Source organism: Rhinolophus sinicus, chromosome 8, assembly GCF_057876585.1.
Source record: "Rhinolophus sinicus isolate RSI-liver-muscle chromosome 8, RSI-T2T, whole genome shotgun sequence".
Classification (NCBI taxonomy): Eukaryota; Metazoa; Chordata; class Mammalia; order Chiroptera; family Rhinolophidae; genus Rhinolophus; species Rhinolophus sinicus.
The window spans coordinates 17,840,189-17,864,584 of NC_142508.1; the positions used below are offsets into that span (position 1 = coordinate 17,840,189).

General features: G+C 45.5%; 1 protein-coding gene across 1 annotated transcript in view; it reads right to left on the minus strand.

Annotated features, from left to right (window-relative positions):
- The window catches only part of SND1 (staphylococcal nuclease and tudor domain containing 1), a 413,624-nt gene that overhangs the window by 157,977 nt on the left and 231,251 nt on the right, over positions 1–24,396 (minus strand). Inside the window, exon 14 of the mRNA XM_074315643.2 lies at positions 8,573–8,645. Within this exon, the coding sequence (XP_074171744.1) occupies positions 8,573–8,645 (73 nt within the window). The remainder of the gene's footprint in view (positions 1–8,572; positions 8,646–24,396) is intronic.

Consider the following 24,396-nt stretch of genomic DNA (forward strand, 5'->3'; position numbering starts at 1 on the left):
ATGGAGCAAGAACTTGAACTTGGGCGATCTGATACCGCAGCCCATGCTACTAACCCTGACTCCATACTGCTATTACAAGTATATTGTAGAAAATAGGCACCCTTTCTGCAGCATGTTTCTACTAGCCTGTCCACTTTAGTTACCACCAGCACAGTTAACCCAGGGTCACCTTTTTTCCAAATAGTATCATACTGCGTTAGGTCATCACCTGGCAAATCAAATCTAAACTAGGCTCTGAAGAGATACGAAAAAGATGCCCCTTTCTCAGTTTAGGACCTAGTAAGGAACACCAGTGCACACATGTCAACTTGAGAACAGTTACCAATCAATAATGCATCAATAAGTGTAACATCATGGTAACAAGTGACCGTGTAAATGCTGAAGAAAGGCCTGATCGGAGGCAGGGAGGATAAAAAGGGCAAACTGCCTGGGAGATGGGAAATGACCTGGAAGAGTCGGCCATCCAAGAAGAAGAAATGCTTCTCCAAAATAGCTACTTAATAATGTAGTCATCGGAACCGAGAACTTGAAATCGTGGAATAGACTGAATGTGATGCAGAAGAAAATCAACAGCCTCTACAGTGGATGAAATATCCGGACATGTTGCAATAACGGACTATCAACAGAACTTAAGTCTTCCCCCAGATTCAAAGCCTGGTAATAGCTTATAGTCTCAGACACCTCCCCAATCTGATGCTGTGTTAAGAATGTTATCATTTCTTCCTGAGAATGCCATTTCCTAAGGAACTGAGGAACAAAGTTATCAGGTAGTTCCAAGTCAGCCCACAGTTCCTATTCAAGGATATTTAGCTGGACATCAACACGGCAAGGAGAGCCCCAAATTCTGTACAACATATTCTGTAGGGAATATGTTGGAAGCGTGCTAAATAAAGCCTTAAAATACGAGTAAGCAGAATGTCTATGTTAGTAAAATGACTTACTTTGAGATGTTTATATAAGCAATAGCCACAGGGCAAAATGAGTTCAATCCAGGACGAAGCAGCGTTATTATCATGGTGAAGTGGAGAGAAAGCCGGGGCTGGGCAGAAATATTTCAAGTTTTATCACATCACTCAGCAGTCAGAGGACAGATGAGATAACCCAGTCATACACCTCAACCTGGGAATCAGGGATTTTATCAACTGCCTTCCAAATACCCTAACATTCGTTCAGCACAGCCTATAACGGGCTCATTTAACTGATTTGAACCCATGAAACAGACTCACAGAACGATATCCACGTGGATTCCGAGAATGGGCAAGAAAAGTGAAGAACAGGAACCAGCCACAGCAGAATCTATGCTGCTAGAGGCAAACCTCGTTGGAATGAGATGACACTTTGTTAAAAACGCTCCTGGATTCCCTCAATTTCCTTTCTCCTTTCTTTTCTTTTCTTTTTTTTTTTTTAACAAAGGCAGAAAGTTTAAAAAAAAATCATTGTATCTCAAGACACTTAAATGAAAGCTGGGACCCTGTTCCTAAGGGGCTGATTTGCATGCATTCCTGTGTGTGAAGTCACAGTTAAGCAAGGAGCCAGAAGGGACTAGAAAAATTTGTGGCAGAAAATTTCCTGGAACACAGCATCCACTCCAGTGACACATCAAGCCTACTGATTGTTTTGGAAAGGTGTTTTATTCTAACAAGCAACAAATAAAGAATTGCTGTCGCCCTTAGTGCTGCCCCTCTGGGCGAGTCACCAGATTATACATGTACTCCGAGTGCTGAAATGCAGAGCTGGACACACTCACCACATGTCAGGACACTGCGCCCTGGCTCCATGGGTCACTCCCTCTACCTCAACCTGCTATGGTGCCTGCATTTTCCCAAACGAAAGCCTGTTGGGCGAACAAAATGGTCGACCAAGTAAGGTCCAGGCATGGAACCAGGCATTGGCGGTTCCATGAAAGACATTCACTTTAGAGCTGTTTATTTTTTAAAGGACTTTCACAACCACGTGACTCTTTATTTCCAGGTATAGAGGAGGCAATAAAACAAAGATTTTCAAAACACATAATTATACAATTTTTTTATTGCCCAATTATAAATGGTTCTGTAATTGCTCCTGTTCCTGCAATTGCTTCCCCTCTTAAACGACACTTTTCAAACAGTTCAAATCCTGACTTCGATGAACACAAACACATGTCAAAATTTTATTTGAGCTAATTAACGAGGGAACCAGAAAGATATTACAGCGGATTCAAAGGAAAATCAGAGCAAACAGAGGCAACAAGGAATGCTGAAAGGAATTTGCTAAAGATGCAAAACTATGGGATCAACTATAGAGTGAAACTGGAACATTTGAAATCATTTCTTTCACAGGGCAGAAGTCCATACGGGGCCACATCTGTACAAACAGGAATCACTTGTATCACAATCAGGCCTTCACAAGCTAAATTCTACCTCCACAGAGGCGAACACGAAGCAGATCCCCACGGAACCAGGTAACCCCAAATGCGTTACTAGCCCGCACCCGACATTCCAGGGAAAGGGCACCCAGTCATCTTCTGGCCAGTTCCAAAGTCTGACAATCTCTCGCAATACCCCCAACTGAATAAAAGAAGTGAGAGACTATGTGTTAAATGTAGTCCCCGACAGTGCAAAACCCTTACAAAACGAACAGAACTCAGTTGAAGAAGTGGATTACATTTGTAAAAGGAGGTGCTTGGACACAATCTCTACTAACTGTGGTAAATGCTGACATATAATCTTTAAAAAATTCCAGCATTTCTTTCCAATATTCACTTGGAAACGTGTTCAACCTTATAACAATAGATTTCTCTCTTATTCCCAAGAAGAGCATAAATGCTTTTGGATTTCTCTAGAAGAGGAATCTCCCTGCACTTCTGAGGAGATTTACAAAGTCAGAAGTGGCCACACAGGACTCTTAGGGTTGAAAGAACCACGGACAAAAGATAATAAAGCAATGCCCTCAACCATTAGGGTGGGCAGCCAAGGGACAGCCACACTTGAGATGGCCTCAACAACATCCACTTTATTTATAGAGGGAGAGGGAGAAAGGAACATGGGAGGTAGAGGGCTCGGGGGAAGATAGGAGAGGGGAGAGGCTGAAAGAAAGGAAAAGGAGAGAGAAATGAAGAAGGAAAGAGCCTGGGAGAAACCTCCAGAGCAGCTGCCACTTTGGAATCACAGGCATCTTGTGCCACAGGGCTGCACTGCATGTGTCTTTGCTATGAAAACACAAGCCAATGAGCTGCACACTGCCCTCCGACTGGAGCTCAAGAACCTTTGGGTGGGGGTAGAGGAAAACCAGAAGAGACAGAGAAATGCCGTAACCTAAACTGGCAAAATCTGGAGCTGCCAAGCTAGGAGACATGCAGCCCAGACACCACAAGGACACACGCTAGCACTAACCATGGCTTCCTGGCCGGAGCCATCATATTTATGGAGCACATGGTGCTTGCTCCAGGGACAAGGTCAGCAGGCAATGAGTGGGCTCTTACAGGCTTCCTTTGGGATTTCCCCAGTGGCGCAAATGCAGAGCCCAGCTGTGGGGGCGATGGTGTGAATGGCGCTCTAAGCAACCCTTCCAGGTCACAGAAACCCACGGGGCAGAACCATGGGCCTTGACCGTGTGTGGTCAGCACAGAAGGGATGTTAGAATGTAATTCAAGGCTAAGGGAGAGTAAGGGAGGGACGTGCTATTAAAGCAAACAAAACAACAAACAAGAAAGAAGCATTTGTGCCATCAAGTTACCAGGGATTAGAAAGCACACACAAAAGTGACTGAAAGGAACGTTAGCATCTAACGAGAATAAGAAGACAAGCTAATCCAGTGGCCAGAAGAGGTATTAGGGAAACTGCAATTGAACACAGACCTAACTTACAAAAAGCCCCTGGTGACTGTGCTGCTTGCACACCTTCTGGGCAAGCTACTTTTTACTTTTTACGTCTCTGTATCCAAAACATCTTTTTAAATTCTTCCATGGACGCCCAACTCCATTGGGAGCTAAAGAAAGATAGCGACTGTAAAGGTCCCCAGCCTCTTGTAGAAAGGGGTGTCAAATACCCCGAGGAAAAGAGGACAGTGCCGTTCAAGTGCAGTTCCTGAAAAACCAGGAACTGAAGGAAGATATCAGGAGACGCTAGAGAAATTTCTACCTATTTACTCATTTATTTTAAAGGAACACTTCCACCCTTCCATGCAAGTTGGAATCCCACTGGTCAACTCTGCAAGTCTTCACTGTGTGACAGAATGGAGTGAGGGGGCCCCTTGCTCCCCAGAGCTGGTCTTTGGATCACGCTAAGCCATGGTTTCAGCACATTCTTATCTGTAATACTACGCACCCCCAATACAATCAGTCATGGATGGAGGTGCTTACAAAAAAGTTAGTATATAACATGAGCAAAGAAAGCAAGTCAAGTGAGCACAGCAGCAATTAACAGAGAAAAACAAGACACAGGGATTCAGTGAAGACAAAACAAGTGAGGAGAGCAGAAGAAACAGCAGTGAAATTCAGACAAGTTGTCAGGACTCCACACAATGGAAAGGCAGGTGGTGTTCAGGACAACCCCATTCCAGCGATCGGTCCCTTTCTGGGGCTTTTAGAAATAGGACTGGAGAGGGCAGGATGCTGGTCCAGGCTCTGTCCTCCCAGAGTGCTCTCAGGAAGAAACCAGCACAACTCTTCATGCACCGGAGAGGAAAGAACAAGCACAACAGGAAACGCAGGGAAAGTGAAACAGGCGCCATGACTCATCGGGTACGACTCACGCACAAATGGAAGAAAGCAGCGTGCAGGGAGGTACAGGGAAAAATCGGTGTGTGCCCGAGGAGGGGGGCGCTCCCTTACCTCGGAACCATAATTGATTTGTCTGATTTACCAGAACAACAGTAAGCCACACACCAGCCCCATTTTATTGCTTGTTTTACACTCTATATCTGCAGGAGATTGTATTTATTACAGAGCAGGCTACAGCAAAAACAATAATAAACCCAAGATAAGCAACAGTCTTATATTCCACTGACACGCGCATTCCAACTTTGTTGTACCTGGTGAGGGAGGGAGTGGAGACAGGATCAGGGAAAATCAGAACCACTAATCATGAAACTGTGGGAGTATGACGCGAACCAGCCACCACAGAACCAGCCTACAAATCTAATCAGATCCAGTGCCAAGTCAGTCAAACCCTTAGTCGGTTTCACATTCACAGGGATATCCTAGCCTGAAGGCGACCGGACAATTAAGAAGGGACAGCAAGGACCACAACTTGCAATACCCCACTTCCTTCACCTTGAAAAATTAGAAATAAAGGAAGGTAGTAACTTCAGGACTCAAACGACCCAGTTAGTGGTATTTTTTTCCTTAATGGTTACCCTGAAAACAGGTGCAGAAGAGCCCAGTTTAACAAAGCACTAGCCAAAAGGTGGGATTCATTCCGTCGGTGTTAAACAGACTCTGCGTACCTTATGGGAAAACACTTGGTTGATACTAAGATCAGGAATTGTCTGCATGAACAGACAAACAAAAAACAAAACCACCTAAAACTGGGAGCCATCCTAACATTTGAAAATCAAAACACTGTACTGAGCTCTCAATATGGGAAGGGACCCAAGAGGCTCAACGGGGACAGCAGAGCACAGAGTTGGAAAGCGTGTCGAGCAGCTAATCGAGGACCAGTCCAGCCTGGGAAAGCTGATGAGTGGCCATGAAAAGGTCTGCTTGTTTCATCCGTGCAGAGGCCAGCACTTCCCTCACCACGGCGGCAGTCAGCCTCTCGCTCCTATGCTTGGATCCCTTACTTTCCCCACGGGGTCTCAGCCCAACAGGCTGTGCACTTGCTAAGTCTCCATACGAGGCACTTAATGCGCTCTGACCCTTACCTGGTGAGATCATTTCTTAAAATGCAAGGGAGGAGATACGGACAACGGACAGAAACTCAACTCTGAAAGCTGGAGACAGCTATAACTAGAACAACTTTACAGGTTCTTTGTCTCACAATCATGATATAACCTCCTTCATACAGCATAGTTTTAAAGGGTGTTTCAGAGACAAAATGTGAGGAACTTATATATGTCTCCTGCCCGACCCACCCCCAAGAACGTATACTGGGGTGGGCAGAGGTGTGGTGCACAAATACCAGCTCACAGTCCATTATTTTGGCAGCACACTGCATATACCATCAACTTAAAAAACCAAGAACTGCATTTATCATGACCTGTAACTAAGAGGGGGGTATCAGTAAAGGGAGGGGAGGGAGGGACACAGTTAATGATCACAAAAAGATTAAGAAACTTTCATGAAACCATTATATGTGTGTATTTCATGGCCTTTATTCTAGGTGGTTTGTCTTCATCCAGCTGTAAGCTGTGTGCCTGCCTGACACCCACCCCGCCCCCCACACCCTCCCCATATCTACCTGTCCCTCAGACAGTCACATGGCCAGCACGCTTCAGGAAGCCGAAAACCCATACGTTTCATTTAAATGACACAAGGGAACCCAACACACACATACATACCATGACACTGTGACGGAAAGAAGGGAAGGTTCGAAGGGGGAGATAAAGCTCCTGTCATAGAGGAGACCAAAAAAAAATAAAAAAAAAATCCCAAAACAAAACCAAACACCCTGCAATCTAAGCTGAACACTCTGTGATGATGGTAGACAAGGTCATTCTGATGTCTACTGAACGGACTAGCTTTTTCACTTTCATTCTTCTACTTGCTCAAGCTTTCCTCTTTTATTTATGTAGTAACTGGAAATTTAAATAGCATTTGTTTTCAAATAACGTCAGAGCAAGCCAATTCTTCAACATCCAGACAGAAAGGAGAATAAAGATATGATCTGGGGGGGCTAAAGATCGGGGGAGGGGCAAAAAACAGGGAGACTATGAAGACAAGTTTCCTAAGACCCGCTGCTATGAAAACCAAACAATGAGGACACCCCATGGCACACGAAGGTAGGAGGCCGCATGAGATTCACAGACAGCAGTAAAAGTCATCACTGGGACACCATTCTGGCAGGTGCACCGGCAAACCCTGCCGAGGACTTCACTTTGCTGCCATGGGAAATTTCCGCAGGACGATGAACTCCACGGGCTCAAACAGAGCACCATCCCCAAGGCTTCTTCAGCTCCCAGAAGGCCCCGACAGGAGCTCTTGGGTGGGCATATCCGGCCCCAGCGTAGGAATCACCATCGTGTTTTCCAGAACAGGTATTTATAACTCAACAGGCCCTGAACATTGCACTGTTAACGAGGAGCAGATACAACGGGGTCTTCTGCGGCTCAAAGGCCATTATCAACTGGTTTCTGGGCTTCCCAGGACTTTTAGCTACAAAGCATGCGTATGGATGTACCGTACCCACTAAAGAGAGGTACAACTCTTTGACAGAAGTCCAATTAATGCAGGTAACACTGTTTCACCTGTAACCTGTGGTGACTGGTTACAGAATCCCACTGCTTCGTATGAACAGGGTGCCACTACACCTAGGCAAGGTGAGCTGGCCGGACACTTTTACAATGCAGTCACAAGGTACAACAGGCAAGGCATGAACCAGGCTCGCAAGACAAGGTAACAGCAATGGAACTCTGATTCATCACCACTGTTGGCTGGCCCGGGCTCTAGCAGCCTCTGTTTACAGTTGCGTTGACTTTTTGGTGCCCAAGGCAAGCTTCCTGAGTGAGTGTCTAAGCTAAGATTTACTAGCTCTTCCTCCACCACTACCCCTGGGCTACATGGTCCTCCCTACATGGCACCTGATCCCTCTCTCTAATTAGTAGTGACTCTGGGAGTTGAAATGGATGGTGTGTCCCAGGAAAAGAGGGGGCTGATTTTATTTCTCCTCACAGCAGTTGCTGCTACCTGATTTTGCTATTCTCTCCCTTTCCCACCTGCACGCATGGACTTTATCGATTCTATTCACTGTCTTAGTCACAGTGCTTAGAGCAGCTCTAAGCACAGGTGCTGAAATACCTGTAGAGTAAGCGAATCAACCCTCTCAGCTAACAAAGGTGTCTATTCAGTCAAGACATCCTATGTGTGCAAGGGCAGAGTCCTAATGACTGAACAGTCATGTGGACAGTCTTTTGGGAGCTCCAAAGCGTCTGCGTCTGCCATTCTTCTGCAGCACCTAACCCGTTAGCTCAAAGGGTGTGCACACATTTCTCCCACTGAGAGGCAACCGCAGGCAAAAGAAGTCATAAGGAAAATGCAATACTTAAACTTGTCCTAAAACCTATAGTTGCCCTTTTTCTACTAAGACGTTCCAGTCATAGTGAGAATTAAACAGGGATTTTTAAAAAAGGTCATCTTATTTTAGTACAACTGGAAAGAAATATCTTCTGAGTCACAATAATTAAAACTGAAAAAGCAACACGGTTAACAGTTCAGGTGACAAGAAAGAGGGTTTTAAGCCCTAGTTTGAATTCTGCTTTTCCAGGACATAAAACAGAATCTCTATGGATACATAAGCGACAGCCCTAGAAAAATTCACATTCAGTGCCTGACAACAAACGAGCCACAGCAAACACATAAGCTGGAGTTCTTTGGTGAATCAGCGCCAAGCTTTTGGCGCCTCCCAGTCACACAGCTCTATTCAGGGACACGACTCACCCCAGATATGTCTGCGACACGGTGGATAGGCACTTCCTTCTTGCTGTGCAATCCTTTGCCGTTCTTAATAGCTCTGTAAAGGGAACAAAAAAAAGAAACCAATTAAAATACAAATCACACAGGGTAGGAGGGGTGGGAAAACAGCGTGAGAAGGGAGGTGGTTCAGATGGGGGTCTGTCCCTACATACATCACACCGCACATGCCGAGCAGCCAGTCTCTACAAAGTATTTGGTGGAGGGGAATATACTCTTCTCCCAAATCCAGTTACTAGGATTTGGCTGCTAGTTTCGGCTAACACTGTACCCTGTAATCAGAGAACCCCCAGAACTTGTTTCCAAATTAGGAGCATTGTTCCAGGCACAAAAGAAGGATCAGTTGGGAGAGCACACTCCTGAGAAACAAGGTAATAATGTTTCTCTCTCTGTTTAAATACACGAAACATTTTAAATGCAAAATATGTAGCTAGTGTTCCAATTCTAATGGAAATAAGTTCCTCCCAGGTAAAAAAGATAAGTTGCCCTGAATGAAGCAATATTGTACGGAAAAGTCAGCAGGGGGGAAAATTAGCAAAGGCTACATAACTGATATTAAACCTCATTTTCAATCAGTCTCAGGTTGTAATAACAATGGATTTAGCAGGGGACGCTGGGACTCTGTCACACGGACCACTGGTTGGTTTGCTCCAACGTCCCACCGATTTTCTTCTCATTCTGTAAGTGGTAACTCCAGGGACAGAAGCCGAGCACCACTGAGCACGATCCCCAGCTGACACTGAAGGAGCAGGGAATGAAAGCTGGAGGGCAGATCAATAAGTCACCACACCGTCAGGTACGACTCCTGCAGACCCAAGCAGGGAACACTTCTGAATTTAGAGAGCGAGACACAGAGATTCAGGGAGGGGTGTACCCAACTCTGTGGACCAGCCTTTAAGAGTTTCTTGATTCCAGAGAGAGTGAAGAGAAAACAGCCCAGACCAGGGTCGGTATGTCGCACGCTCACACGAGCCACCAACCTCATCTACCTTCTTCCCACTTGGCCCTCACGCAGCGACCAGCCGTGGAGGACACTGCTCTGCAGGGCTTCCTTCCAGGCCCAACTTTCCACATCAGACTCACATACACCAAAGAAGGTGGGGTTGCTCAGTGCCATGTGGAACAGCCGTATTTCTTACATACTTCGGCTGTCGTCATCCACCTCTCACCCCTTCTTCCAGCCAAGGGGATCTGCACCTCACTCAACTGACTGTAAATGCCTTCTGTACACACGAAACAAACAAACAAATGCTTTCCTCACCATCTCGTTTCCATTCCCTGATGAGGGTGAGAAATGGAGGCACAGCATTAACAACAACCATCTTCCTATACTCACTCGGATCTAAATTGCGAACTGGAAGTACATCCAAGGTCCTTGACTCCCGTGGTTCCTTCTGAACTTGAATCAAGGACTTCCGCTTTAGCAACTGCAAATGGGTCAGAATTTTTCCTTCTACAGTTGAGTCCAGAGATTTATGCTCAGGGAGCCTGTTAATGGTCACAGACCAGGGCTGATTCTCAAGGTTTGCTGCTGGCCCTTTGGGATCTGCAGCCAGGGGAAGAGCACTAGAGAGGGTGGTTTGTATGGGAAAACACTGGCTGGAAGGAAGGAAGCCAACCCCCCAGCCAGCTCTTCCACCTGCCGAAGCCCTGCTTACCTCCTTGGCCACCAACAGGCTTGCCCTCTCCCCGTGCAGACTGGGACGAGTGAAGCCCCCGTGAGGTCAGCTCCCAGCCCTTGACTGAAACGCACCTACCTTCAAGGCGAAGCCCACTGAGCTTTCTGCAGCCTTATCTGCTTCTAACAACAAGGAAAACTAAAATAAATGGGCCTGCCCTATACACAGACGGGTTCGCGTGAGGGCACTGCTGAACTTGGGGCCTTTCCGGGGGGCTGGAGAGCATCTCATATACTATGAGGAAGAAACAACCGAGCTTAAGTAGTAAGTTAGAAAACCGGTTCTCGAGGCAAAGGCAGTGAGGTGATAAATTACAACTCTGCTTTCTTCCTGTGACCCCAAAGTGGCTTTGTGCCCTAAGCAGAAATCCGGGACTTAACCAAGATTAAGCATGCTACTCAAGGGGGGAAAATAATACCCCAAATTGGAAAATATTGATAATAATGTGCCTAAGACAAAAAACAAAACAAATAAACCAGAATTATTTAAAAAAACAAACAAACAAAACCCCTTGTAATAGCTATGAACAATGTCAGAGGGGTAGTAGACGGGGTGGGTTGGGGGTGGGAGGGGACATCACTTTGTGAGGGGTGTAAAGGTCTAATCATTATGGTGTTTTGTACACCTGAAACTAATAGTAAAAAACAAAAATGTTATGCTCTACCTTGTTCTTAAAAGGGTATTATCAGATACATTCAGGCATTAATTTTGGAAGAAAATCTTCAAAGACTTAATCTTTTCATATGTAAGATATGATTGCTAAATTTAGATCAATTTCAGGAACATTCAAGAGGCAGCAAGAAAGTAGAATTGTAGCATCATACATAAGCTGAGAAACAGTTCTCATTGCCAGTGGAGGCCCACCTGAAAGTTAGTGATTTGTGAACACGTACAAGTAATGCCCACGGAGGAAGACGGTAAAGTGCAGGGGTCACTGGCCCCAGGCTGCCAAGAATGAGGGCTCTCTGAGGAAGACGCGCAGTGGGATAGAATTCAGCTTGGGTCTCTTTCCCTGTGCCCGGGTTGCTTCAGTTCCTGTTCCCGTACTGCTGCAGCAATGACCGAGGGTGAGCCATCCCCAGAAAACCTCCCTCAGCTGGACACAAGGCTAATAACGCCACAGCAAGAGCCTCTCCTAAAGACAGAATCTGGAGGAAGTGCCCAGTGCAGAAATTTATGCATGCGTCTTAAAGAGGAAAGGAGCAACGCCAAGAGTGGCAGGCTTGCCATAGTTCTTTGCCAAAGGGAATATAATACACATCTGTCTTCTAGAACGATGAGGCCACAGGACAGGACTGCCTACCAGTCGTGTGTGTGTGGTAAATAAAGGGGAACTCCAGGTTCTGCTGCCTGGTCACTAGTTCTCAGTGACCCCCCCCCCCCCCCCCGGTGCATGGCATATAACCCAGTTTCTCGGGGATAGGTTTGGGGAGCTCTGTCTTTGAAACACGGGAGGGTCGTTAGGTAGCAGGTGTGCCTCCACTCATCACCTGCGGCACAGAGCAAACACGGGCACCCCTCCCCATACCCCTGGCTCTGCAGGCTGCAACCACAGCTCTGCATCCCTTTTTATTAGGCAAGCAATGAAATTCCTGACTTCTAAACTTCTCCTGCTGTGTCTGCTTAATAGCTGCTTTCTCACAAAGGAAGGCTGGTACTCGGGCCAGCGAGGAGAAAGGAAGCAGTGGGGCAGAACACAGCCTGCTCCACTCAAAAGCTTTCTTCTCCAAGAAACAGCAGTACAAAGATGGCATAGACCAGCGGTGTCATAATGGACAGAAATCACCACCAGCCAGGACAAGCGGGTATACATACATCCACACACATACAAAGGGGGAACAGTCAGAAGAGGATGAAAACTCAGCTTTCTAGGTTGCTTCTAGAAGCTTCTAGAAGATACAGTGTGGGACAGAGTCCCGTTCCTATCACTGGAAAAAAAAGTAGTTTCTTGAAACAGCAAAATTTGAAATTCTCACACATGAGGTGCTACCGCCTCCCCACAAGATGAGAGAACCATCAACTGTTAAAGAAAGATTACCTCCACGGCCTCAGCAGAACAGGAGTAGAATCTCGGCACTCTTTAGGCCATAAAATAGAGTTTGCTCTTAGGTTTGGGGGTCCCTTACTCAGAAACATCTGTGGACCAATCCTCTCCAAGGCACCACTGATATCTAACAGTTCACTTTGTGCCAACAAACAGGCAAAATCTTAACTTCAGTTCAATGATGGTAGATTGTTATTCTGAACAGATACTTTTGTGAGATTACAAAGAAAGTCTAAGGCTCTATGGTTAGATCCCACCTAATCCCAACCGTGAGCTAGTTGTCACATCAGGAATTCTTAACCTGGCGGCGTAAGCGAGCTTCACACTTTAAGATGCTGGGACTATGTATGAACTACCCCGAAATGAGACTATTATACTATAGGTGAATTTTCTGGGGAATAGGAGGTTTCAACAGCTTCACAAAAAGCACAACTTTCATACGTACAAGAGATTTAAAGAAAACAAAGTGACGGAAAGCAGAAACGGCACACGCTAGAGAGTAAACAGGGGAACAATGCAGTGAGGGAGGCTGCGGAGCTGAGAAGTACCAGGAACTCCTGAATCCCTAACTTCCCGTAAACGATGCTTTCTTGGTCACTAGGAACCCAAATGTCCCTTAACTCTGCTTCTGGCTTCACTGCCTCCATCCAATACTTTCTTCCTTCTCAACTGTACTCACCTGGCCCTTCTGTAACCTTACTGGGCCATATCCTCACCAATTGACTCCAAGATAACACCAGGAATATTTTAACTAAATTCACTCAATCCATTTTGATCTGCACACCACTCTGATTCAATGCACGACACCGCCGCAGCACAACTTCTCTGCACACACCTATTTCATCATTTACTCCCCTACTTACACCCCAAACAAAGACCAGCAGCCTGTGACATCAAGTGGAAATCATCATGCTTGGCTTTCTTGGGCCTCTACCATGTAGCCCCAGTGTATATCTCCACACGATTTCCATATCCAAGCACAAGCAAACTCCTTCTAATCCGATTAGGCCCATTTTCTCCACGTCTCTACATGCAAGTTATTCACTATGTGTGCCCTTCGAGGTCCCAACTATATAATGAAAAGAGTTATAACGTGTCTGTAGCAACAACCTCACCAGTCATAAAACAGATATCACGCCAGGAATTCTTCACCTGGAGTCCTAGGTAAGCTGCAGTGTGTACGCTGGGAGAGCCTACAAATGACTCTGAAATGGCGGTGGAATTATGTAAATATGTACATGGGGGAGGCAGGCTCAGTTCTGCACGTAATTATAAACTGCAATATATTACTTTCAAAGTACATCATGTGTTCATCTTTATTTCTATAGCTAGAATTCAGGCCCTTTGAGGGTTAGGATTCTGTCCTTAATATTTGCTATTGTATTAAACACAGAGCTATGTTCACATATCAAACACAGAGCTGTGTTCACATAGTTATATAAACGCAGGGCCATCTAGTTCAATTATTGTGTGCCTAGTAAAGCTGAACAAATGACTGGTGACTGACTAATGCAGACACTGAAAACATTTCACATTGGAGACGGGGACAGACGACGCCCAGGTGACCGTTGGGGGGAGTGCGTCTGGGGGCTCCCCTGGATGCACTCGCACCATCTATGCTCCAGCTCTCAGGCATATTGGTTTTACTGCTTGGAATGGAACAGGGCAGGACCGCTGACAGCCTGGCCTCTGACCAGAAGCACAGGTGCATCCAGAGCGGAAGCATCACGTCCCCCCACCGCCTACCCCCCGGCACGTCTCCCAGAACTAGAGACAACGGGCAACAATCTGAACACAGCGAGTAGGAGCAAAGCTCTGACAAGAAAGCAGCACCAAGTGTCAGGATTGTATGAAACTCCTACTAGGCAATACAGGATAAATAACTACAGAGAAAGGAAACTAATTCCACAGAAAAGGCTAAAAAGCAGAACAAAGAGTGAATACCCGGCTGAACTTCTAACGCGCCTGTGTTTCAGGTCACACCGATGAATACAGTGATTCAGCATGAACCCGACACAGATATCAAGGAAACACAGCCGCAATAAACAGTACCTCTGGCCTCTCTACTGGCTCCTCGGCAGCTGCAGGAAGCAACAGGGTCCCGACACTCAGAAAATAAGACACAGAGCAGCACAGGTGCAGAATGGTAGGTGGGGCGCCCGCTAAGATTATGAGGCTGCATTTTCAATGAAATCCACATTACTGATAAGAAAGAGAAAAGATGGAGTGTACACAGACTGCAAATGAGGAAATTGAGCCCTACGGTCAAGGGGAGGTGGGCCGACTAATGACTCAGTAGGTCGTATTATGAGGCAGTGAAGCAGGTAACAAAGAACTCTAGGACATCATTTCATCTAAAATTAATATAAGCAGAAACGAAGACACATGCTATTTTGCCAGGTACGACAACAGCTCTGCAGTGCGTAGGTAAGAGAGTGGAGGAAAAACCGTGAGCTCTGTGGCAGAGAACCACCAGAGAAGAGGCACCCAGTGCTACACTGACGGGAAACACAAGCAAACCAACTCCACCATTCCAAAGGACTGTTGGAGCTGCGTAGAAATGGTGAGCCTCGGTCTAAAGTCTTCTGGAGAGGACAAAGCCGCACAAAGGTGAGACTAGACGCAATGATAGCCCAAAAGTGCCTCAACAACATTGGTTTCATAGTTTCTCATGTCTTGATCACAAGGTGATAAATGGACGTCAGAAAAAAAATTTGGTGTAACAATGATCCATAATTCTATTCTAAGATAAAAGCATCATTAACATAACTTCAAAGAACTTCATATACACACACCCGCCCACTTACACTTTAACAAAATTGTGGGAAAAGTTTTGCAGTCTCTTGCCCCGCCCCCAGAGATAATAACTAAATGAACACTTCCTTACGTTAAATGTTTTACATCATTTTTAATAGCTGCACATAAATCCATCATATGGATGCAAGTTCCATAATTTAATCGATTGCCTCTTGCTTGATATTTATGTGAATATAATATTTCTAGTATGATAAACAATGCCATGAGGAATAACAAACTGTTGGGTGCCTCGCTAATTATTCCTTAGGATAAATTCATGGACGTGTAACTCCTGTGTCATAGGGTGATAAAGCTCTATTGTTTTCCATTTCCAGACAGACAACACGCCTCACCTCACGGATGCTACGTGTGGATAACCCTTTGGTTTCGGTGCTCCCTCCCCATGCATCCCACATACCCACTTCCTTCTCCACTCTTACAACTGTATTTGCAAGTATTTACTTGCTTATCCAAATCCCCACTAGACCCTATGTTTTTGTATCCTCAATGCACCTGATAACGTATTTGTTACTGTAACACAACCAAATCAGAGGAAATTTTACTGTGTCCTGACTGAGTGAAAAGCAGCAGACTTACTATTTGGAAAATGGTTTTTCCAATGTGAGCTACATTTACTGGGACCTGCTGGAAAAGATTCATTGCCATCCACTAGAGATTTGGCTCTCTGAACTTGATGCAGAGGCAAAAGGAATGGGAAGTAATCCATCTCAACGTCTGGGCCCAAAGCTAGAGTGGGGAGTCAGGGGTAGCTTACGATAAAACAGAAATGCATGAGGAAGTTTACACGAAAAGTAGATGCAAAAAAGCCTGCAAATGAAAGAAAGCTATGAAGTGGATTTCCCCATCACCAGCAGCTATAAAATTCTGTGTGTGGATGTATCAGTGATTAATTATTCGAACCTATAGTCCTCCTGAGAGATTCCAAGGCTCGGAGCAAAAGTAGGAGGGAGACTGAGCCCTCTGACCCACTTCACATTGCAGACGAACCAACTCAAGCAAGCACAGCAACCCTCAAGATGATTTCACATTAAATTAGCCAAGAGCTGGTGAAGGCTACTCAGGATTTGAATCAAGGAATGCAGAGCGTGAGGAAGGGGATGGAGGGATGGAGACAAGAGTCAAAGGGAATAAAGAGCTGTCCAACTGGCTCGGAGGGGAACAAGGACGGCTGTGACCACGAGAAGGCGCTACCAGGCAGAGCATCCGGGGCCAGTCCATCCCATCCCTACTTCTCTACCTACAACCATGACTATCATCCCAATTGCAATAGATTATTAACGTGCCATAAAAGGACACATATTTTGATGTGTTTCACAGTGACCAGGAATTGTTTAGGGCACCGGTTCTGAAATTTCAGTGTTCACAGGGTTGCCTGAAGGACGTGTTAAGAGAGACTAATGGGACTCAACTTCAGGGTTTCTGGTTCAATAGGTACGGGGTGGGGGGAGGCTTGGGGAGACCTAAGAAGTCGCATTTCTAACAGCTTCCCACGTGACAATAATGTGGCTGGTCTGAGGATCACACTTTCAGAACGACCGGCTTACAGAGTCAAGTTATAAGACATTCAGGGTCACGGGTCAAGTGTTATCACTTACTGTTACAGATTATTTTAGATTGAAATTATATTCCCGGTATGATCATCTTCAAATGCATTTCAAAATACAGATGGAAACCTCCAATATTTAGGAGTTGTCTGAATGGAGCATGAGCCAGTGAGATGAAAGAACAGTGAGATGGCAGAGAATGCTCCAGACAGGTAAATGGTGGTAGCTGAACTGGGGAGGGGGGTGTAACTAACAAACGAAATTATCTACGAAGGTTACTCTAGAACAACTTCCTCTGAAGGAATATAATATAACCAGTGCAGATGAATGAATGATTATAGAAACAGACTGGGCAAGGAGGTCGATTTCTTACTACGAGTTCATTATGTGACCATAACCTGGCAGAACCACCCAGAGCTTTGTATACAAAACAGAAGAAAAACTCAGTGGGTTCCAAATTGACCCAAACCCCTCACACTAGTCATCCAGATAAGTCTCACAGCTTGAGTACTCTCAGAAGGAACTGGGGGTAGGGAGGGAAGAGAAGGGTAGGAGGAAGAGTGAACAGATCCTCTTAATATCCTGAAGGAGAAAACTATTTGGAAATGGAAACATTATCCAGCTCTCCAGAAGTGGCCATTTGTGCTGCCTTAAATGCAGATTGATTACTGCTATTTGGATGTTGAGTGCATCATCTTTTCTGAAGAAAGGAAAAAGCTAAATTTCCCCACATTCAGCTGTATCGTCAAATCACTTCCCCACACCAGCTATTCTAATGCATTTTCCTGTTATCGCATCCACTTGCAATAGCTGTTCCAACGTTCTCCCCAACAGTGACAGCCCCCCCCCCACACACACACGTTCTGTATCCCTCTTGACTGTGACACCTAGCTTCAAGCCGAGAATGTAGTGGGCTGTACTTTCATGGTTAAAGGAGAAATAAAGCCATTGTGATATTGAGAGGAACAGGCTCCTTCCTCTCGCTGGCTTCCACCCTGTCTGGGCAGGAGTAAAGAGGCAGCAGGCAACTCGCCTGACTCCAGCTTCCTACGAAGCGAGGACTGAAAACCCACCCGTACCCTGGTGGTACAGGAATCTACGATTCAACAGAGAGGAGAAAAACTTCTAATCAAAGCTCTGTTTTTAACAATATTCAGTAGGATCTAGTTTTATACAAAAAGAAATTTCAATTGTTGGGGTCATTAGATTGACAGTGAGAAATCTTGGTTTACTTAAAGCTGTGTGTCATTAAACTACTGAGAAGATAAGAACAGAGGCTGAATAGAGGAGATGAATTTCAGGGAGATGGTCTCACGGGAAAATTTAACAGAAATGAGAGACGGGATAAAGCAGATGTAAGGCAGGCAGTGTTAATAATGCAGGAGACAAGGGGAGGGGCTAAGAGAACAGGTAAGGAAAGAGGGAAAACAGCAATATCTAGAGGCACTATCTATTAAAGTTATTTAACGTCTGTCCCTGCAAGACGGCATGCTTTGTGAGGCTGCATCTATTACCTTTTTTCCTCCCCACTATTATCCCCAGTGCCCAGGCCCCAGGATAGACTCAAGAAAATGAGAATCAAAAGAAGAAATGAATACAAAGCCATTACATGCAAGATAAACTAGCTTTGAAAAACTGGTCCCAGTAGAGGCCTGATTTGTTTTCTTAGAGAACTGGTTAACTCGTGTAATCTATACACTGTGATAGGATATATTAGTTTTAAAATTTCAAAACACACAAATTCAATACCGATTTTTTTCACTGAATTGGTATGGAGATGAAACCTGCTTTTTATTAAGATACTTAACAAATCAGAACTGTGTTACAGCACTGAGCTCTTCCACTTAAGAATCCTCAAGTCAGAGGTTTTAACTTAGCAGTAGAAAGTGCTGGTGAGGAATCTTCACATTTCATTCACGATCAGAACTGTAAATGCCAGTTAAATTAAAAGTACAGAGAGGGAGGACACTATAAAAAAGGTTTTGTGCTTTTTAAAGCACAACTTATTTTTTTTTTTCATTTATTGAAATTTTGTGGGACGAATGTCTATAAATCAGAAAAAAAGTGGAGGGGCTGTGGCTGAAGAATGGGAGGCAAGGTCACCCCTTTTCCCAGTAAGACTGAGAGCACCTCAGTGCAAAGGCGACATGTATTTACAAGTCACTGCCACAAATGCATGGAAACTGGTAAGCCGACCGCAGCCCCGGAAATTGCATCACCAAGAGAGATTCTTACTTAAAACAATTTCCCTCCTAATGATATTGATATTGGCCAGGAAAGAGTTACCAACAGGTTTATAGTCTTTTGCTCAAAGTCTGTGATGGAAACGCCAGCACCGATTTCCTACACGTTCAGGCAGAGAGCCGTCTACAACAGGGAGGGCACCGTCAGACACACGGAGTGGAAAGCAAGCCGCCTTTGGTAGGGTTTTAATCAAGGACTGGTGTGGACGCACGGGGTCTGGAGATTGGAGATGAAAAAGGCAGCGAGGCAGGACCCCTAGTTGGTGCTTTTGTTTTTAAAGAAAGGGGATGCTGCAAGCTTTGCTCAATCAGAAAACTGACTCCCCATCGGGGCTGGGGAGAGAAGGCAGCGAGGCAGAGCTGGGACAGGGGCAGGCTCATGCTCGGCTCTCAAAGATGGGGGACAACACCAGTTTTCTTAATCTGCAGTGGGCTGGGCAAGAAATAGAATACACATGAAAAGATGGGAGCGAGCCTGTCCTTTTCTTTTCTCCCAAGATAACCCTAACCTCATTATGTATGTCCAGAATGAATCTAAATTCATTTAAATCTGCTCAGACACTAGACTGTTCAATACAATTGCTTTCCCAGTCAATCTGGGGCATCACTTTCTTTTCTGACTGGATATATCCTATCTTGATGTCACAAAATTTTAAAATTAAGAGGTGTCTTAAAGGAATAAAGCCCCAACTTCTGAACTAACGTAACTTCTGTGTTTTCCTGCCACGGGCCACAGAGTCTGACTGTTTCTAGGAAACCTTAAAATATTGCATTTTTAAAGAAAGGTATTGGTGGCTTTAGAAAAATGCATACAGATAACGTCCTTCAGCTATGGGTGGCCAAGGAACACAGGCGCACAGCCAGGCTTTGATCTGATTCCCGGCATCGCCAGCTTGTCTTCAATGTCCATAAGAAGCTCAACAAAAGCTCCCTTGAAAGACCTCTGCAATGCTGAGGAAATGCACATGCTAGCCTGTTTAGAGTCAAACTGGATGTGTTACACCAAATATACAGGAGATAGTAGACGAGGTCTGACAATTAAGTTCGCGAACTCATCCAAGAGAAAGTGCTCCATACCTCATTGCTGAATATCACTAGGGTCACCTACGAGGTACTCCTCTTGGGAAGCTATGCACTGATGACAGCGCCTAGTCCACCCTTCAAGGCAATTTTGGAACTGTTTTCCTGGAATGGCCATCAGAGCTGTCGTTGTATTACCCTTGATGTCCTGAATGTCATCAAAATGCCTTCCTTTCAGTATTTCCTTTACCTTCGGGTAAATAAAGAAGTCATTGGGGGCCAGATCAGGGGAGTAGAGAGAGTGTTCCAATACAGTTATTTGTTTACTGGCTAAAAACTCCCTTTGCTTTTGTTCATCAGTGAGCTTCTTCGGGACTATTTTTGCACAGAACCTTTCTCATGCCAAGATTTTCAGTTAAGATTTTCCTAACTATTTTTCTATCAATGTTTACTTGGTCTGCTATGCTTCTCACAGATGACGATTTTGACGCACAATTTGAGGAATTTTGCAATGTTTTTGTCCGTTCTGCTTGTTGCTGGCCGTCCTGACCTCTCTTCATCAGTGACGTGTTCTCTCCCCTCAGAAAGACATTTAATGCACTTGTACACTGCCGTTTTCTTCATGGCATTATTACCATAAACTTGGACTAACATGTCCCTGATTTCACTTCCACTCTTGCCCAGTTTAACAAGAAATTTAATGTTTGTTTGTTGTTTTAATTCAAGCTCAAACATTCTCACGATGGCACATAAAAACACGCAACAACAATGAACGCCACTCAGCAAGACACCGCCACACGTCGACACGAACACAGCTGTGAGACACTGACATACCAAGGGCATGAAACCTTACCGAGTGGTTTGTATAGTGCTGCCAATGGAAGCGCATGGTGGGAAGTTTGTGAACGTAATTGTCAGACCTCCTATGAGAGATTTGGTAACACCTCAGAAAATAAGTAGGGTCCCAATAATGAATCGCTATCTTGGAAATGCCCCAGAAGGAAAGAGAGATTCTCTGAAGGAGTTAAAAATCTCACCTTAAGTTTAGACCACTTGTCAAGGCAAGGAATGTAGCAGGCCAGCTGACTGAGAAATACTGAAGTGAAACAAGAATGGGAAATGTTGGAAAGTCAATATGGAGAAAGAAAAATGAGGATGGTGCAGAAGCGATGTGTCACACTCCCAAAAGAGCCCATATGATGTCTCTAAAAAAGAGAACCAAGTTCAGGAGTGTCACCAAGAAGTGTGGACCAGCTGCTCCTAAGTTCTTTTTACTAAAAATATGAAGGACGCACTCTGGAGTTTCAGAACCCTGGACAGAAACCAAGGGCTGTGCAGTGGAGCCCAGGAGAGAAACAAGGCCTGAGTGTCCACACAGAAATGCCAACTTTATCTTGCCAGGACACAAGGTAATAAGGGAGGAGGCAGCTGATGATACACGACTGAACTAGAAAGGAAAGTCTGCGTGTTGGGAATCGGGGGTTTATTTCTGCTTTAAACAAAAGCGATGTAGCTTCCTCTGGCCGTGCTATGTATCTGCGGCATAATGGGGGTTTCCCAAACTCTGACAGGCGTCTCCATGAGGGAGCCTGGAAGGGTCAGCAAGTTGAACAGACCGCTGAGGTGGTTCGCGCTTGTTCCTGGCACGCAGGCGGATGTGCCTGAAAGCAGTAGGCGAGCTGCACATTGGTATGCCTCTTCCTCTTCAGTCTCACCTGGTCTCCCGATGGGTGCAGAACGTACCACTCCCTAAGCTCCCATCAGATGATGAGAGAGAGGCTGGCAGATCATACCCCCCTTGCAGAGGAATCAGCAGCTGCAGAGCCCTGAGAAAGCTCATCAGAGGGCAGGCAGCTCCGCTAACCCGAGATGTCAGACGAGTTAACAGGCTGCCCTTTCCCAAAAGGTTGCACTATTGCCCTGAAAGGATTAATGGCCCAGCAATGCTCTGGAAAGCAAAGTCAGTGGGGGAACACGTGTACCACTGCCCATATCACGAGTGACAACCAGAGAGGAAAACAGGTATCCAGGGGTCAGGAACCAAGAAATCTGTTGGAATCAACACCCTGGGGTGGGGGTGGGGGGTAGGGACTGAAGAGACCACTGGCCTTGCAATGTTATCTTCAACCACTTATTATTTATACCGAACGAGCTCCAGGATGAATGACTGAGATGAACACAGCAGATGTTGTTAATTCGGCCTTTGCTAAAGCATTAGACACAGTAACTCAAGAAATTTTACTTGGGAAATTAATTCAAATTGGCTCGGTTCAGTATGCAATCACTGAAGATTAAAAATTGGCTGAAGGACGATAAACAAAAGACAGCAAGTCACAGTCCACGCAGTGAGAGACTTGGGGTCAACACCAAAGCCATCTTGTCCAGGGGCTCTGTTCAGGGCCCAGGACGAGTAAACAACTTCTAATGAGATCAGCAGAGGACACTATGCTGGGAGGTAGAGGAGGCCCATTGGCGGGGGCAGAGAATTACAAGGCCGAGTTCAACGGGAAAAAATATCGCTCATCCATTAGGGGAAAACAAGGCTAAACTCCGGTAATAGTCCATAGGCCGGCAAGACACGGGGCAGCAGAAGCATGTGAATGGGGCCTTGACATGCTGTACCGTGACCGCAGCGAGGAAGAACGCTAAGTAACTTGAGGAACGCTCCGAGCTGAAGGCAAACCAAAATAAAGCAGTGTCAGAACATAGGTGGTCTCCAGGGGAGGACGGGGTACAAAAAGGGGGGGTACATTTAGCACTGGAAATATGTTTTCATGACTACAAAACCACCATTCCTATCTGGCAGCTGTTCCGGGCTGTCTCAGAGCTTAATTCCTTTCGCTGGGGGTTAGCTTCTAGAAGATGGCACTGGGCCACTGTCCTGGGGCCTGTTGAAGGAAAACGCACTCACACTGCCTGCTGGCCATCTCTCCTAAATCTTTGGGAAGTCTGTATGCCTTATGGCCATGTCTCCCAGGCCTGGGGAAGTAAGTAGTCAATTTCTCTCTTTTTACTCAACCTGCAGCAGTGCAATGACCCCAAACCAGTTTTCCCACCATCAGTCTGAAAACAATGGCTCCACACAATTATGTGCAGACAGTTCACTGCTTTAGCAGGCGAGCATCTTGTTCCACTCCTTCAGCTCAAAACGAGTACTAGACTACAGAGGCTGTTTTCTTCTGAAACCCTACAACTTCAGAACTTTCACTCTGTGCATACTCATTAAACATTAGAGCCCATCACAGTAGCTACTTCCAACAGCCTAATAAGAGCTTGTTGCGGCCTCACTTCCCACAGCAGCTATGCAAATGGTTTTCATGCTTACCTGCCAGTCAGAATTAAATATTCACTAGTAGCAGAGTGAACACAGGGAGGAAAATAGGACTCTAGATTCCGTTGCATTGCTAAGTGCTCCTGCTACTCTAGGAAAGTCTAACCTATGTTTCAAGTGACCCCCATGCTCAGCACTGACCCCTCCCGCTTCCCATCTTAAGTGCACTCTAATCACTGTCCATTTCCTAGAGGAGCTAGGTTATCAAATAGTATTTAAGAGATGGGTGGCCACATTTCCCACCGTGGGTTCTCTCGGCCCAGTTGGCTTGGTGATAGCATAGTCAGGGGGAGAAAAATGAGGAAATAAGGATTAAGAGAAACACCAATTAGGGATTCTCTACCATATTCTTTTATACCGGCCAGTAACGTGCCCTAAACTCTTTGTGTCCAAGAATCAGGTCCTAGACAGCAGGGCCTATTAGGAAAGCCCACAGGAAAGAATCCCCAAAGCTCTAGCAACCTGACAGACTGAGTTCTCTGCTGCCATTCTGTGTGACAGTCTACACAGGCGCTATCCATCAGGACGTGACATGGTGTGAGAGGTAAATGGCACATATCAGGGCAACGCTCTGGGCCAAAGAGCCAGAGAAGTGATCTCGATGACAAAGTCTGAAATACAGATAACGATGTGCCCAGACCCATCCCTCCCTTAATTACAGGGCAGAACCTGGCAATCACCAAATGTCTAAAACTGAACAAGTCCTCAGTCGCAGAAAAATGGCTGAGTGAGGCAAGCGCCTGCAACCACTTTAAAACAATGGCCATATCTGTGTTGGGACGAAGCGGTCTGCTGAGCTATCCAAGTCAGTTCTGCAATAGTAGCTCAGTTCTTGCTGTTTCCTGGGAAATCTAGGAATCACTCAGCTACCAGCACCACCCAGTGACAGCCGTCTCTGTGAGTAAGAGCCTTGAGGAATGTCACCGGTAAGAAATATTGCCGAGCCGTGCGCATGTCCTTGGGGCAACCAGCCACAGGGATGAAGGACAAAAGGAAAATGTCACAGGGCTTCTCAAATGCTCTCCTGCCAGCTGTCAGAAGTGTGAAAGCAAAACTCATTCCCTAATAAATGTTTTCATTTCCTTTGTACATGACACAAGGTCCAGAGGTGAT